Here is a 17949-nt window from a genome sequence, read left to right as displayed (position 1 = left end):
TACATTTAGCGCTGTAATAAATTTGAACTGCCATTTCTCAATTCCATTTACTTAATCTGTCCAGATTACCTTGTGTGTTGATGTCATCTTTCATTCAAATCTCATTGTTATTGGCTGTTGAGCATAAACTCTTAACTCTCCTGCTATGAATGGGATTACTCTCCCTAGAACAATACAGTGTAGAAGATTTGATAGGAGTGTTAAGTAAAAATGAATGTTTAGTATTGCCATTTTAACTAGTGCGAAGTTGATGATGATTTAACTTAGGCTATACTGCGAAGTGATCTCTTGGCAACAAAGTTTAAAATTAAAGATTTTTAAGAAGTGCTTGCACCAAAATTATTCCTTATTTTGTGCAGCAGCGAACTGGCGAATCTGTCAAAGTACACCAGTTAGATGTGGCTATTCCACTCCAGCTAAAAAGCCAGCTGAAGAAAGGACCACCGCCTCAAGGAGGAGGGGAAGGAGACTCTGAAAATTCGGAAACCATGCAGTTTGTGATGCTTACCAGAAGGGGCAACAAACAACAGGTACTGTACAACCACAGGTTAAGAACAGTTGTTCTGCAGCATGCTCGTTGGGTGCCACATGGTGTTGGTATTGCCTTATAGATTAAGGCTGAGCCAGACTGTTTGCAGCGTTGGTGTCCTATCAAACCCTGAGTTGAATTTCTGACTCCATTTAATCTCCATCACCAAGACTACCCACTTCCACCTCCATAACATCACCCTCATCTGACCCTGCCTCAGTCCATTTGCTGAAACTCTTATCCATGCCTTTGTTGCCTCCAGACTGTCTCATTCCATTGCTGTCCTGGTGAGCCTCCCATTTTCCACTCCTCTAACCTTCAGCACGTTTAAAATTCTGCTGCCCATGTCATATCCTGCTCACCCAGCCTTTGCAGACCTACTATGCCTCAAATTTAAAATCCTCATTCTTGTATTTGAATCCCTTCATGACTTCACCCCTCCCCTTCTCTGCAACATCTTTCAGCCCTCCTTTCCTGAACTATCTGGTCCTCTGATTCTGCTCTTTTGTGCATTTCCACCTCCCTTCACCCCACAATTAACGACTGTGCCTTCAGCCATCTGGGACAAGCTTTGAAATTCCCTCTTTGAATCTCTGCCTTTCTGCCTCCCACTCCTCCTTTACGACCTTCCCTAAAATTAACAATCCTTTAGTCACTCCTACTAATATCTTCTCCTTTGTCTTGCTGTCCATTTTTGTCTGATTACGCATCTATGAGATACCTTGGGATGTTTTTCTACATCAAAGATGCTATATAAATGCAGGCTTTTGTTGGGAAATAAAATTGATAGATTATTGAATTTTTCCTAGTCTAATGGGTTGATAATAAGTCCTGTACCTTTTTTTAAATGTCACTGCATAAGTTGTTAAAAGAGCTGCTTGAACCGAAATCGCTCAATCATAGAAGATGACCATATAATATTCATTCTGAGATGGAATTTGTTGAACTAATTAAGATTCACTTTCTTTCTTTGCATTAAGGTGAGAGATGTCTCACTGGGGAATGGAATACTGTTTCCACTTTTGATTCCTGGGGCAGCTATATCCTAGGCTAGAGTCTGAGTAATGTCAGATCTGTGGATGGATGAATTAAGATGGACCAAATGGCCTTTCTGATCTTTAATTATCTTCTGATCTTGTGGATTGATTTTGTAGGTCTTTGCTACCAGTTTGTATTGCAAAGTGCATTCCAGGGTACTGGCATGGTTCCTCTGAGAGACTGCTACCTTGTTTCTAATTTAAATTGAACTGTGAATGGCTTTGGATCAAGCTGCTTAAATCCCCAAACTCCTTTTAGGGAGGATTCTTCGAGCTGCAAGGGCGGGCAGGAAGACATTCATTCATCAATCTGGGCTGAACTTGCTCAGCACTAACTAGGAATTGAACAGTGTTTCTCGCCTACTCACTGAATAAGCTCATTGAGTCATCAGAGAAGCTTGTCAGAATTTGACAGGGTCGGCAGACATGATTGGAGATAGATGCAATAGCAGATTTGATGGAAGGGAAAAATTAAAATATGGTACATTTCATCCCAGCTAGAAGAGCATCAGTTACTTAATTGGCAGAGCTGAAAGGGTTCTAAGAATAAAGTAGCAGTTGGACTTGTGAAAATTAATTTCACATTTAATGGTAAATTGGATGACAATCCTTTCACTATGCCCTGCTTGGTTTAAAGGGTGTGCCAACCTAATTGAGAATAGTTACTGTAGTTTTATAATCAGCTCTTTTTACTTGGTTAGAACCAACAGTTTGTAGCTGTAGTGTTGAGGTGCTGTCACTTTAATTATACTTTAGTGAGTTGTATGAAGCCTTATTTAAAATTCACGAAAGCTGTGAAGAAATAGACAGCAACAGCTGACAAATAGGACTGTGGGTGGGGAGAAGGTGGGCATGGCACCAAAAGAATTAACAGAAAGTTGAAGAGAAAACAACTAATTTACACATGAAGCGTCAAGCTGACACAAGTCACCAGTGCTAGTTGGTAGCACTGTTGCCTCTGAGTCGGAAAGTTATAGGTTCAAGCTTTATTCCAGTAAATTGTGAGCATAATCTAGGTTTACAATCCAGTGCAATATTGAGGGAGTGCTACACTGTTGGAGGTGACATTCTTCCATTGCAATATTTAAACCCTGTCTTTTTAGCTGCATGTTTCAGACCTCACAACACTATTTTGACAACATACCTCTCAACTAGATGATCAACAAAATGTTAACTTGTTATTAATCTTGTTGCTGTTTGTAGAATCATGCTGCCTGCACAACAGCGTAATTCATATTGAATAAATCCAGAAACACTTTTTATTAATAATCCAGAATTATAGTGTTATACTTAATTAAACTCCATTTGAAACTAAATAGCATGTTTGATGTTTTCACATGAAACATAACAGCCTTCCCATTACATGCCATGCATAAATTGCTTCTCATATATGAAAACTCAACCTTTAAGCTTCAGCAAAATTGTTCTAAAAGGTTGCCCACACTCCCTCTTTTCTTGGACAGGTTTCATTTTATTGCAAGAAATTCCACCTATTTAATCAACCTGTGTATTACTGTTTCCAAATGCGAAAAACCGTGCAGCACATAAATAGAAGTGTTGTGCATTTCTGATCAAGTATTTCCATTTTCTAAACAGTTAGAATTAAAAATTGATTGAGCTATGGTTTGATCATAGTAGTAAAATCTGTCAGCGTTGTTGATTATGAATTGTGGAAAACTGCTAATATCTGTCTGAGTACATCTGGTTTTAAGTACCTGGGAAATATCCACAGGGTTCTCTGAGCACTGCTTTGTATTATGTGATGTTATGCTACTTTTAGTTTAAGATCATAGTGTTAGTTGCAGATTTGTCTTTGATTTCATTGCTACGTTCTTCTCACTGGTTGCTTTTATTTTGTACATCTTAATTTACTCCAGGAAAACAAATTTGCAGAATTAGGGCTGGATATTCTTCTCCTGCCACTAGGAGCGGTGGCGGGTAAAATAAGTGGTGGCCTGTGCCCCCCAATCACGTGGAGGCGGCGGGCTGTGTGCAGGCGCTGGCACCATTTTTAAAGGGTGGCCAGCCCTGCTGGGTCATTTTAATTTTTAAAGGCCTACCCCCACTCCCAGTGTACTGCCAATACATCTGTCGCCCCTTCCCCCCCCCCCCACCCCCCAAATAACAATTAGATTCAAAATTTGCCCTGCTCTCTTTCCCCCCCCCCCCACAAAACACTTAGCTTCAACACTTGACCTTTTGCCCCCCCTCAAAAACTGATCAAAATGCAGAGATCTCCCCTTCCCACCCTCCCCTACAAAATTGTAAGATCCCCCCTTCCCCACCATGGTGGCACCTATTTTCCCTGGACAGGAAAGTGAAGGCGTGAGTGAAAGATCGCAGCCCAAAGCTAAAATTGCTGTTGATTTTATTTAAATGTATTCATTTCATTAATTCAAATATGTTAATCCGGGTTCCGTCGCCCAGTGGCGGGAGGGCTGCCACGGAGCCTTGCTGCCACCAGGAAGATTGGGCCTGGCGTCGGGTTCCGTGGCGGGCAGCTGTCGGAATGATCTTCTGGACCCCCCTGCCATGGAGCCCAACGTCGGGAGCTCGGTAAAATCCCGACCCTAGTGTTAGATATTCACTATACAGTATAATCTTCTCCATTTACAGCTGAAGAGTGGCTTATCTGAATGAAATATGCAGGTGATCTAGTTATATTGAACTAAATCCTCCCATTAACAGTTCAGAAGCAAATCTGAAAATCACAAGATGATTATGGGTAATGAAAACCATTAGCCCATTGCAGCTCATGCATTCAGGTCCCACGCCATCCTGACTTGGAAATATACCACCACTGTCACTGGGTCAAGATCCTGGAACTCCCACTATGGGTGTAGCTGCACCACATGGACTGCAGCAGTTCAAGAAGGTGGCTCACCACCACCTTCTTGAGGGCATTTAGGGTTGGGCAAAATTTGCTGGTCTTGACAGTGACGCTCACATCCCAAGAATGATTCTTTCTAAACAAAAAAGATCCTAAAAGCCTCTTCATGGCAACATTTTGTTCACTCTTAAATAATTCCAGGGTTTCTGGGATCCCATTCCATGTGTTGAAGGACTTCCTGATATCAGCCCTAAATTTGGCTTTTACCAGTTTAAATCAGTGACCTTCTGTTCCACTGTCAGTTCAAAGTAATTTTTCAGATTTAGCTTTTCTTTACTGTTTACAATGTTATATATCTCCATAAAATCACCTCTCTGAGTCCTCTTGTTATGCCTCCCTGAAGTGCTTTAGGATTTTTTGTTTGCCATTAACGGTTGTTACGGCCATGTGAGGAGGAGGTCTCAGGCTCCCCCTTATTCTTTGCACTGTAAACCGGTTAAAATTACTAAAATACGCTACGCATTAACGCACACATTCACGTGAGAGTCACACACACACACACACAAATTGATTTCAGAGGGAAAACAGCTTTGGTGGTTGGAGTAGAGTCCGGAATAAATGGAATTTAAATACAGTTTATCAGTCCCAGAGTCCTCAGTTGAAATTGTAGTCCTGCACGTGCACGGTTGTGGGCTTGCTTCTCAGGGCTCTGGAAGGCAGAAGAGAGGGTTTGATCCTCGTCCCCCTAGTTGTTGGCAGCAGCACTCTGGGGAGAGAGAGAGAGAGGTGCTTCGTTGATGGCTTCTTCTAGTTGCTGCTCTCTGCTTTCTGTTTGACAAAGTTTACAGTCTTTCCAGAGCTGCACATGCAGTCACATGACATTACTAAAACCTCTTTGTGGTGTTAATGAGGTCCTTCTGGAATTTTCTGTGAGATTCAAGGCTCTACCCCTCATGCTGTCCAGTCACACTTGGTGGGGGTTGGCTCTTTGAAAGTCAATGGGTTTCAATGGACCTTGACGACAGTACTGATAAGGCCATTGCAGGTAATTTAATCAGAGCGCGCCCCATTGTTCTGGCTAGATTGAGTCAGTCATCTTATCTCCAGTCTGGTCTTTTGCTGTTTCAAATGTAAATTGCAGTGGCCATCTTGGCTGCCAGTTTACTTTATAAAAACGTTATTTGTAAGAATTTCCAAGAAAAGTCTGCGGCAAGGTTCCAACGGATGAAATTAATATTTTCCATTGGCATGTAGGGTTTTCATGACACGATGATATACAAATGTAAGTTTCCTTTCCAAAAGAGAAGACGATGAAGATCCCAGGTTTTTCCATTCTTTCTGTGTAACTGAGACCTGTAGGATTGGAGATCAACCTCATAACTATTCTCGGCACTGTCACCAGTGCTTTGGTGTCTCCCCTTGTGCCTTAGTGACCAAAATTGGCACGGTACTTGAGAAGTGGTCTGACCAGAGCATTATACAATTTGATTGCGACTTCCTTTGACTTGTAATCTACTGCTTTGACAATATAATTTCAAGTTCTTTCTTGCATTCTGACATTCTATTGACTTTGTTGATTGTCACCCTGCATTGGTTGGATATTTTACTGGTCCACTAATATTCCGAGGTCTCGCTTTCAAATTGTAAATTATACAAAATCTAATTTTGAAAGAGTTCATCATCCAGGAACAAAATTGTTGTGTAATTCCAATTCTATGAACTCTGCTATCTGAAACAACTGTTTGTTCAGATTTTGACAGGTTTCTTCAGAAGCTGGTTAGTTAGATAATGAAATGAAATACATGGGAGTTATAGTGCTTACAGCAGGTTAAAAATAGACCCACAATTACAAAATACAAAAAAAGTCCGCATATTATAGCAAACCTGATTTATGAGGGCTATTTTCCATTGTCTCTTCATGCTCAGCACCAGCATAATTCATTCTATTGGAGAATCACTCTAGACTGCTCAGGATAGGGATAAGACAGATGAATGTGTGGCTGGAAAGATGGTGCAGGAGGGAGGCCTTTAGATTCCTGGGACATTGGGACAGGCTCTGGGGGAGATGGGACCTGTACAGGCCGGAGGGTTGCACCTGAACAGAGCCAGGACTGAGTTCCTTGCGGGATGTTTTGCTAGTGCTGTTGGGGAGGGTTTAAACTAGTTTGGTAGGGGGATGGGGACCTGAGGGTAGACTCAGTTGGGACCAAATCAGAAATGAAAATGGAAGGCAGAAAATTAATGGATGAGTTTGGAAGACAGAGGAAACAAATGCTAGAAAATAAACAAAAGAGTTTGGCAGTGCTCAAGGATATCTATTTCAATGCAAGGAGTATAGCAAATAAAGCAGATGAGCTGAGGGCACAGATAGACACGTGGCAGTCTGATATCATAGCTATTACAGAATTATGGCTTAAGGAGGGACAGGAATGGCAGCTCAACGTTCCTGGTTACAGGGTTTTCAGACACGATAGGGAAGGGGATAAGAAAGGAGGGGGAGTGGCAATCAAGAAAAGTTACAGCTGTGAGGAGGGATGATGTGTTGGAAGGTTCATCAAATGAGGCCATTTGGATTGAGCTAAGGAACAAAAAAGGAGCAATCACATTGCTGGGAGTGTACAGTAGACCCCCAAACAGTCAGGGGGAGATACAAGAGCAGATATGTAGACAAATCTCTGAGAAGTGCAAGAACAATAGGGCAGTGATAGTAGGTGATTTTAACTACCCCAATATTAACTGGGTTAGTTTTAGTGTGAAAGGAATTGAGGGAGCAGAATTCTTGAGGTGCCATCAGGAGAACATTTTTGGCCGGTATGTAGCAAGTCCAACAAGAAAGGGCACAGTTTTAGACTTCGTTTTAGGAAATGAAGCTGGGCAGGTGGAAGGAGCGGCAGTGGAAGAGCATTTTGGTGGTAGTGATCATGATTCAGTCAGTTTTAACATAATTGTGGAAAAGGACAGAGATAGAACAGGAGTTAAGAGTTCTCAATTGGGGCAAGGCCAATTTTACTAACTGAGGCGTGATTTAGTGAAAGTGGACTGGAAACAGCTACTTGAAGGTAAATCATTGTCAGAGTAGTGGGAGGCATTCAAAGGGGAGATTCAAGGGGTTCAGAGTAAACATGTTCCGACAAAGAAGAAGGGTGAGACTGCCAAATCTAGAGCCCCATGGATGTCAAGGAGCCTACAGGGTAGGATAAGGCAGAAAAGGAAAACTTATGTCTGACACCAAAAACTCAATACTACAGAAAGCCGAGAGGAGTATAGAAAGTGGAGGGGTGAAATCAAAAAGGAAATTAGGAAAGCAAAGTGAGGGCATGAAAGAATATTGGCAAGCAAAATCAAGGTGAACCCAACGATGTTTTATCAATACATTAAGAGTAAGAGGATAGCTAAGGAGAGAGTAGGGCCCATTAAAGACCAAAAAGGTAACCTATGTGTAGGGGCAGAAGATTTTGTGGTTGTTAATTAATACTTTGTGTCTTGTCTTCACAAAAGGGGAGAACGATGCAGATATTGTAATTAAGGAGGAGGAGTGTGAAGTACTGAATGTGATAAACATAGGGAGAGAGGAAGTGTTAATGGACTAGCATCCTTGAAAGTTGATAAGTCACCAGGGCCAGATGAAATGTATCCTAGGCTGTTAAAAGAAGCAAGAGAGGAAATAGCAGAAGGTCAGACCATCATTTTCCAGTCCTCACTGGATACAGGTGTGGCGCCAGAGGATTGGAGAACTGCTAACGTTGTACCTCTGTTTAAAAAGGGAACGAGGGATAGTCTGAATAACTACAGGCCAGTCAGTCTAACCTCAGTAGTGGGCAAATTATTGGAATCTATTCTGAGAGGCAGGATAAACTGTCACTTAGAAAGGCACAGGTTAATCAAGGATAGTCAGCATGGATTTGTTGAGGGAAGATCTTGTTTGACCAACTTGATCAAATTTTTTGAAGTAACAAGGGAGATAGATGAGGGTAGTGCAGTTGATGTGGTCTACCTGGATTTTAGCAAAGCTCTTGTCAAGGTCCCACATGGTAGACTGGTTTAAAAACAGTAAAATTCCGTGGGATCCAGGGAAATGCAGCAAGCTGGATACAAAATTGGCTCAGTGGCAGGAAACAAAGGGTAATTGTTGATGTGTGTTTTTGCAACTGGAGGGCTATTTCCAGTGGCGTTCCACAGGGCTCAGTACTGGGTCCCTTGCTTTTTGTGGTATATATTAACTATTTGGACGTGAATGTAGGGGGCATGATCCAGAGGTTTGCGGATGACACAAAAGATTAGCCAAGTGGCAGATAGCGAGGAGGATAGCTGTAGACCAGGAAGATATTGATGATCAGGTCAGATGGGCAGAAAAGTGGCAAATGGAATTCAACCTGGAGAAGTGTGAGGTGATGCATTTGGGGAGGTCAAACAAGGCAAAGGAATACACGATTAATGGGAAAATACTGAGAAGTGTATAGGAAGTGAAGGACCTTGGAGTGAATGTCCACAGATCCCTGAAGTTAGCAGGATAGGTCGATAAGGTGGTTAAGGAGGCATATGGAATCCTTGCCTTTATTAGCTGAGGTATAGAATATAAGAGCAGAGAGGTTATGCTGGAACTGTATATCTCCTTGCTTAGGCCACAACTTGAGTACTGTGTGCAGTTCTGCTCACCTCATTACAGAAAGGATGTAATTGCACTAGAGAGGATACAGAGGAGATTTACGAGGATGTTGCCAGGACTGGAAAAATGCAGCTATGAGGAAAGATTGGATAGGCTGGGCTTATTCTCCTTGGAACAGAGAATGCTGAGGGGAGATCTGATTGAAATGTACAAAATTTTGAGGGGCCTGGATAGAGTGGAGGTGAACGGCCTATTCATCTTAGCCGAGAGGCCAATGACTAAGGATAAATAGATTTAAAGTGATTGGTAGAAAAATAAGAGGGGAGATGAGGAAAAACTTTTTCACCCAGAGGGTGCTGGGGGTCTGGAACTCCCTGCCTGAAAGGGTAGCTGAGGCAGAAACCCTCAACTCATTCAAAAGGAGTCTGGTTATGCACCTCAAATGCCAGACATAATCTGCAGGGCTCCAGACCAAATGCTGGACGCTAGGCTTAGAATGGGTGGCCGGCGCAGACACAATGGGCCAAGTGGCCTCTTTCTGTGCCTTAAACTGAAGCAGTCTGAGTAGAAATGCAGTAAGACCTGGACGATATCCAGGCTTGGGCTGATAAGTGGCAAGTAACATTCGCGCCACACAAGTGCCAGGCAGTGACCATCTCCAACAAGAGAGAATCTAGCCATCTCCCCTTGACATTCAATGGCATTACGATTGCTGAATCCCACACTATCAACATCCTGGGGGTTACCATTGACCAGAAACTGAACTGGAGTAGCCATATAAACACCGTGGCTACAAGAGCAGGTCAAAGGCTAGGAATCCTGCGGCAAGTAACTCACCTCCTGACTTCCCAAAGCCTGTCCACCATCTACAAGGCACAAGTCAGGAGTGTGATGGAATACTCTCCAGTTGCCTGGATGGGTGCAGCTCCAACAACACTCAAGAAGCTCGACACCATCCAGGACAAAGCAGCCCACTTGATTGGTGCCCCATCTACAAACATTCACTTGTTCCACCACCGATGCACAGTGGCAGCAGTGTGTACTATCTACAAGATGCACTGCAACAATGCACCAAGGCTCTTTAGACAGCACCTTCCAAACACACAGCCTCTACCACCTAGAAGGACAAGGGCAGCAAATGCATGGGAACACCACCACCTGCAATTTTACCTCCAAGTCACACACCATCCTGACTTGGAACTATATCTTCGTTCCTTCACTGTCACTGAGTCAAAATCCTGGAACTCCCTTCCTAACAGCACTGTGGGTGTACCTACCCCAAATGGACTGCATCGGTTCAAGAAGTTCACTACCACCTTCTCAATGCCAATTAGGGATGGGCAATCAATGCTGGCCTGGCCAGCGATGCCCATATCCCCATAAACGAGTAATTTTTAAAAAACTGCTGTTAAGAACTAAGAATAGCATTTTTTTAAATCTGTGGATTTGTGAATGATTAAGATTTTTTGCTCTTTATAAAGCCAATTTAAACATTAAAAAAAAACAGCAGACTGTTCATCTGAAACCCAAGTGGTGTTTTGAAGCCTGTTGTAGGTTGAATTATAACAAAAATACATGATCCGGGTTGGTGGTATTGGAGTAATGAAGCTGCACTTTGTTCTGAAGGAGTTTTCACTGTTTTCTAAAGGGGTGGGTTCTTGCTGGCAGCAATGAGTAAATTCCTGTTAAAATGCAGATACTTCTAGTTGGACTGATTCCACCGCTTTGAACAACACAGACTGTGTATTAAATTATGTTTTAACTAGACAAAAACAAGGGTGTTTTTGTCAACCAAGGAGAAAGCTCTGAGGAGATGCCTCTACTTCTGGCATATTGCAGGAAAATATGGGTTGGGATGAGACTGGTTCTCTAGCTTTACTGTGGAAACTTCAGTATAAAATAACAACCTGTTTGGCTCGCATAGTTTTAGTGTCAATGTCTCTGTGTTAAATGGAAATTCCTGTTTAATTCAATCATTTGTGAACGATAAAGGTCTGCAGAACTGTTGGTCATCCTGCCACCACGTTGTGGCACTCCCTCCCTACACTGCATCATCTTGCTACATATCTCATCTTCAAAAGCCTTGTTAAAAACACAACACTTCGATTACAATTTCAGTTCTCTTTCCCTCTAACTTCTGTTCGGGTCAGCTGACCAACTGTGAAGCACCTTTGGGACATTTTGATACATTAAAGGAACTATATAAATGCACGTTATTTCTTCAGGGTAATAAGTTTTGCAAGCAGTCATCAAGTTCTTGCAAAAGCCATTGAGGCTGTTAAGGAACTGTGGGCAATGTTTATTATTAAATAATCAAACAGCATACAAAAATTAGGTTAAAGGACTAATTTTAGTTTTAGAGATACAGCACTGAAACAGGCCCTTCGGCCCACCGAGTCTGTGCCGACCATCAACCACCCATTTATACTAATCCTACATTCCTACCACATCCCCACCTGTCCCTATATATTTCCCTACCACCTACCTATACTAGGGGCAATTTATAATGGCCAATTTACCTATCAACCTGCAAGTCTTTGGCATGTGGGAGGAAACCTGAGCACCCGGAGGAAACCCACACAGACACAGGGAGAACTTGCAAACTCTGCACAGGCAGTACCCAGAATTGAACCCGGGTCGCTGGAGCTGTGAGGCTGCGGTGCTAACCACTGCGCCACTGTGCCGCCTTAGTCAAGGCTGACATCCTGAAACAAAATGACCACACCTGAAGGAGAGATGGTGAGAGAGAAAACAGAAGAGGAGGAATAAAGAATAAAAAGCAAGCAAATTTGAATGAATAGCGAATTCTTTCAATGTTGGTGAAAGGTTGAAGTGTCTCACCTCAAATGTTCATAAATGCTTCTCTTTCAGATACCAGCAGACATATTCATTTCTAACATTTTTTGTTTTAATTCAGTATAATAAATATAATTTTAAAACATGTGTTTGACACTAAAATACGGAGTTCCGTATTATAGGGCGGAATCTTGTGCCCTGTAAAATAATCAAGGGTCAGACCATTTCAAGGTCCCAACCCCACATTGGCTTTTCCCAGAGGCAGCCAATTAAGAGGTCGCCTTGACAGCTTACTAAGACTGCAGGCCTAATAACAGGGCCTGCAGCCTTGGAACGATGGTAGCCCCACCGACAGAGAGGGCGCTGCCACTGCAGGATGGGGCCCCGAGGGTGTTTTCATCTTGAGGCAGCCTCTGAAGAGGTATTCACCTTAAAATAAAGGGTGGCTACACCTGCTTTGTCATCCCTGTGGAGGGGAAACCTCCACAGGATGGCCAGTGGCCGCAGCCGTGGCCCACTGATGGCTGCAGCTCCGGTTGGGGGTAATTGTAGGGGAAGGTTGGTGAAAGTAGGAGGCTTCACTGGCAAGCCACCTCCAGGCCCCTGTTGGCCTTGGCCCTCAGTTTAGGAGATCTTCCCGGCGATGTCCCCAATCATCCCACAAATGGCCAGTTAATTATGCAGATTGGCTGCCTGCCAGTGCTGGACGGGTGGCCTCTGCCAGTGATAACCCGCCGGGGAAGATCGCCTGGAGGCGGGTACGCATCAGACCACTGACCCAACGACAAGTTTTGTTAATTTCCTCACTCAAGCTGTTTGTGCATGGACAAAGGGTGTAAATCATGAATACTTATTAAAATAACTGTGTTCGATTATGGCAAACATTTACATGCACCTATTTTTGCAATAGTTTTTTGAACTTCCCCATTAAATAAATCTTAGCAGTTGATCGAGAAAAATTGAGCTCATTTCAGTTGTATCTCCTATCATGTCAGACGCTCTAAGAACCAATGCATTTGCTTCCTGAAATTCATTTTCGATGATTGAATTGTGAATGCAGAATAACTATTGAGGTTTTAACTAAAGTAGAAATGTATGTGTCACAAAGCAGTTAAAATGAATTAGCCAACAATCTAATCAAATTAGTTAAACAATGTGCTTTGTTTGTGACAATTTTTCAACTGCAGTCTCTCATAGCTTTCAGTAACTCCCAATGTCAGTAAAGCTCTATGATCCACTAGTGTCTGTCCACCATCTACAAGGCACAAGTCAGGAGTCACTTGCCTAGATAGGTGCAACTCCAACAACACTCAAGAAGCTCGACACCATCCAGGACAAAGCAGCCCGCATGATTGGCGCCCCATCCACTACCCTCGACATTCACTCCCTCCACCACCGACACACAGTGGCAGCAATGTGTACCATTTACAAGATGCACTGCAGCAAATCACCAAGGCTGCTGAGACAGCACCTTCCAAACCTGTGACCTCTATCACCTAACAGGACAAGGGCAGCAGATACATGGGAACACCACCACCTGCAAGTTCCCCTCCAAGCCACACACCATCCTGACTTGGAACTATATTGCTGTTTCTTCACTGTCGCCGGGTCAAAATCCTGGAACTCCCTAACAGCACTGTGGGTGTACCTACACCCCAAGGACTGCAGTGGTTCAAGAAGGCAGCTCACCACCACCATCTCAAGGACAATTAGGCAACAAATGCTGGCCTAGCCAGCGATGCCCACATCCCACGAACGAATAAAAACAAAATAGTAACGTTTTCTCTATTCCTTACCAGTCATCCTTTTGGCTGCTTTGAAATTGACAAATAATCAATTGTGGACTGTTTCGTGCTTCGGACTCATGCCTAATAGAAACCGGGTTGAGATTTCCCCAAATTAATTTGATGTAAAACCCTGTCAGGGAAGGAAGGTTAATTAAAATTGGTCCATGTTGGGTTCTTACCTAGACTGAGTTCTTTTTGTAGCAAAGGTCCCAGAGAGGAAGAGAGAATTTTCTCAGTCACTGTACTAGTCAGTTCACTTTACTGTTCAGGAACAGAGGCTATGTTTTTCCCAAAAAGAAAATGCTGAAGCTTTACTATCTCATTAACTGTTCATGAAAAATCCACATCTTATGATTTATATTCTTTTTATGCAGTTTAAAATACTGAACGTGCCAATGAATTCGCAGCTTGCTGCAAATCACTGGAATCAGCAGCAGGCGGAGCAGGAAGAAAGAATGCGTATGAAGAAGCTGACGCTTGACATTAATGAACGCCAGGAACAGGAAGACTACCAGGGTAAGAAATGGGAGAAAAATACTTGCAATAATTGAGTAGTGTTAAAATTAAACTAGAATAGTAACCTGAGCAATTTTTCTGTAATTAAAAAGACCTTTGTTTTGTACACTCGTACATATTTATTGGCACCTGTGGTTGCATCCATTATATGTGCTCTGCGCTGTCTGCTGACCTGAGATTTGGATCCTTAGTAATAATATATTTCCAATCTGTTACAGAGGATATAGTACCTATTGGACCCTAATGGTTTTTTGGCTTGATGTGTTTGACCCAATATAATGGGGGTAATTTTAAGCTGCTTGGCGGGACAGGCGATCAGATTGGCCACCTGGTTTACATGCCGCCCAATTTTACTTTACATTTAACTCCTAAAGAACTGTTAGAATGGTGAATGTCTGGTAATTAGGAATATGGCTCTCGTTTACTTGAAGTCGTCACAATGTCCTAAATCTTGACAACTAACGTGATGTGGCAATGGAAGAAAGTCTCAGTTTGATCAAATTCTTGGAACCTTTCTTCATAGCTAAATGATACTCTCTCCACTGTATTCTAGCCTTGTAATACATGGCTAGCCATGCAATTTTGTATTCTAACTCTGGTTCTGAGGTACAGTGAACTTTCAAAGAAAATCTTGGCAGAGCTGAGAGACTGCTCTGCTTCACTGGCAGAAGGTGATGATGTATAATCATTAATAATATTACAGGTCCCAAATGTAAGCCTCGATTGCGTCAAACTGCAGCTGGAGACTGTCAGAGTAGGCAAGAGAAGCTGTTAAGAATCTGGGAGAGGATTATAATTCAAAATATTGAGTCAGAGTTAAAACAAAGATTTTGGCATGTGCCTTGTGTAATAACAGCACAGGCTTGGAATGCAGATTTCCTCATCTGCTGTGGTTTCCTGCAGTCTTACAGCTCTGGGATCACATTTGAGCTGGTTTGAAGCCATATCCCACTGTTTGAAATGGAGCCACTAAGAGATGTACAGGTACATTTCCTGCAGCTATTGCCAGTGGGGAGGCCTAGCAAAGAGGGAGACCTTACTACATATTGTAAATCAGTAAATTTTTCATTAAAAAGGGGGAGTCTTTATTCCCCTTGAAGTATATTGGAGCAGTTAGGCTAATGCACTTAAATCTTCATAAAATTGGAGCAGATTTTGGTGCAAAATTTGTTTATGGAACTAGTATATTTCAGGTTCTGTAGATACCTTACTGTTAAAGTTTTGAATGTAAATCTGTTCTTTTTTGGTTGTGTTGTGCTTGCCATGTGGTTAATATGATCAATTTCTATTTTTAATAGCATCCTTTTTTCATTAGAATGTGGGAATTTAGCATTTAATGTAATTATTTTTATAACTTTAAAATAGATGTAATAATATTTGAAGCAGCAATATCTTTGAAAAATTTGGGAAAATGTAAATAGTTGCATTTTTGTTTAGAAATTCATCTATACAATGAATTATATATGTCCAAACAGGTGAGCTCAGATTATTTTTTTATTCGTTCTTGGGAAGTGGGCATCGCTGGAAAGACCGGCATTTATTGCCTTTGAGAAGGTGGTGGTGAGCCGTTTTCTTAAACCACTGCATTCCATGCGGAGCAGATACGCCCACAGTGCTCTTAGGGAGGAAGTTCTTGGGTTTTGACCCAGTGACAGTGAAGGAATGACAATATAGTTCCAAATCAGTATGGTGTGTGACTTGGAGGAGAACATGATACATGATGTTTCCATGTATCTGCTTCCATTGTCCTTCCAGATGGTAGAAGTCGTGGGTTTGGAAGGTGCTGTTGAAGGAGCCTTGGCTAGTTGATGCAGTGAAATTTGTAGGGGAGGCTGTGGCGTAGTGGTAATGTCACTGGACTAGTAATCCAGAGCCCAGGCTAATGTGCTGGGGATATGGGTTCGAATCCCACCATGGCAGGTGGTGAAATTTGAATTCTGGATTGAAACCTGGATTTTTTTTTTTTAAAAAGCTAGTCTCATGCTTACCATGAAACCATTGTTGATTGTTGTAAAAACCCATCTGGTTCACTAATGTCCTTTAGGGAATGAAATCTGCCATCCTTACCTGTCTGGCCTGCATATGACTCCAGACCCACAACAATGTGGTTGACTCTGAACTGCCTTCTGAAATGGCCTACCAAGCCATTCAGTTGTCAAGGGCAATTAGGGATACGCAACAAATAAGAACATAAGAATTAGGAGCAGGAGTAGGCAATTCAGCCCCTTGAGCCTGCTCTGCCATTCAATACGATCATGGCCTGAACTCCACTTTCCTGCCCGTTCTCCATAACCCTTCAACCCAATTAAAAATTAAAAATCTGTCTATCTCCTCAAATTTACCCAATGTCCCGGCATCCACCGCACTCTGAGGTAGTGAATTCCACAGACTTACGAGCCTTTGAGAGAAGTAATTTCTCCTCATCTCTGTTTTAAATCTGCTACCCCTTATCCTAAAACTATGACCTCTCGTTCTAGATTGCCCCACAAGAGGAAACATCCTCTCTATGTCTACTTTGTCAAGCCCCTTAATCATCTTATATACCTAAATTAGATCTCTTCTTATTCTTCTAAACTCCAGAGAGTAAAGGCTTAAACTGCTCAATCTCTCTTCATAAGACAAGCACCCCATCTCTGGAATCAATCTAGTGAACCTCCTCTGAACTGCCTCCAATGCAACTACTGGGCGGCACAGTGGCTAGCACCGCAGCCTCACAGCTCCAACGACCTGGGTACTGCCTGTGTGGAGTTTGCAAGTTTTCCCTGTGACCGCGTGGGTTTCCACTGGGTGCTCCGGTTTCCTCCACAGCCAAAGACTTGCAGGTTGATAGGTAAATTGGCCATTGTAACTTGCCCCCTAGTGTAGGTAGGTGGTAGGTGGGGATGTGGTAGGGAATATGGGATTAATGTAGGATGAGTATAAAATGGGTGGTTGATGGTCAGCACAGACTCGGTGGGCCAAAGGGCCTGTTTCAGTGCTGTATCTCTAAATAAATAAAATAAATAAATCCTTTCTCAAGTAAGGGGACCAAAACTGTACGCAATACTCCAGGTGCGGTCTCACCAATGCCTTGTACAGTTGCAGCAATACTTCCCTACTTTTATACTCTATTCCTTTAGCAATAAATGCCAAAATTCCAGTTGCCTTCCTTATCACCTGCTGTACCTACAAACTAGTTTTCTGCGATTCATGCACGAGGACACCCAGATCCCTCTGCACCAAAGCACTCTGAAGTTTCTCTCCATTTAGATAATTTGCCTTTCTATTCTTCCGACCAAAATGGATAACTTCACACTTATCGACGTTAAAATCCATCTGCCAAATTTTGGCCCATTTATCTAATCTATCCATATCCATTTGTAGATTTCTGATTTCTTTATTGCAACTTACTGTCCCACCTATTTTAGTGTCATCTGCAAATTTGGCTGTAGTACCAAGCCATTTATGTAGATTGTAAATAGTTGGGGCCAGAGGACCGAACCCCGTGGCACCCCACTAGTTACACCTTGCCAACCAGAAAAAGACCCATTTATCTGTTTTCTGTTGGTTAGCCAATCCTGTATCCAAGCTAATAAATTGCCTCTAACCCCATGTGAACTTATCTTGTGTATTATCTTTTGTGTGGCACCTTATCAAATGTCTTCTGGAAGTCCAGATAAACTACATCTACAGGATCCCCATTATCCACTTTGCTTGTTATAGCTTCAAAGAACTCTAGCAAATTAGTCAAACACGATTTATCCTTCATAAAACCCATGCTGACTCTGATGGATTGCGTTTTGACTTTCTAAATGTCCTGTTATTACTTCCTTAATAATGGATTCTAACAATTTCCCAATGACAGATGT

At 42.4% G+C, this 17949-nt stretch overlaps 1 protein-coding gene across 3 annotated transcripts in view; it reads left to right on the top strand.

Moving 5' to 3' along the window:
• Positions 1-17949, top strand: part of upf2 (UPF2 regulator of nonsense mediated mRNA decay) — a 143987-nt gene that overhangs the window by 110326 nt on the left and 15712 nt on the right. For all 3 annotated transcript variants that reach the window (XM_068059537.1, XM_068059538.1, XM_068059539.1), the window contains 2 exons: positions 360-530; positions 13960-14101. In XM_068059537.1, coding sequence (XP_067915638.1) covers positions 360-530; positions 13960-14101 — 313 coding nt within the window. The remainder of the gene's footprint in view (positions 1-359; positions 531-13959; positions 14102-17949) is intronic.

Source organism: Heterodontus francisci, chromosome 27 (genome assembly GCF_036365525.1).
Source record: "Heterodontus francisci isolate sHetFra1 chromosome 27, sHetFra1.hap1, whole genome shotgun sequence".
Taxonomy (NCBI): domain Eukaryota; kingdom Metazoa; phylum Chordata; class Chondrichthyes; order Heterodontiformes; family Heterodontidae; genus Heterodontus; species Heterodontus francisci.
Note: the sequence above shows the minus strand (reverse complement) of the source record. Positions and strands in the feature narration are given on the sequence as shown.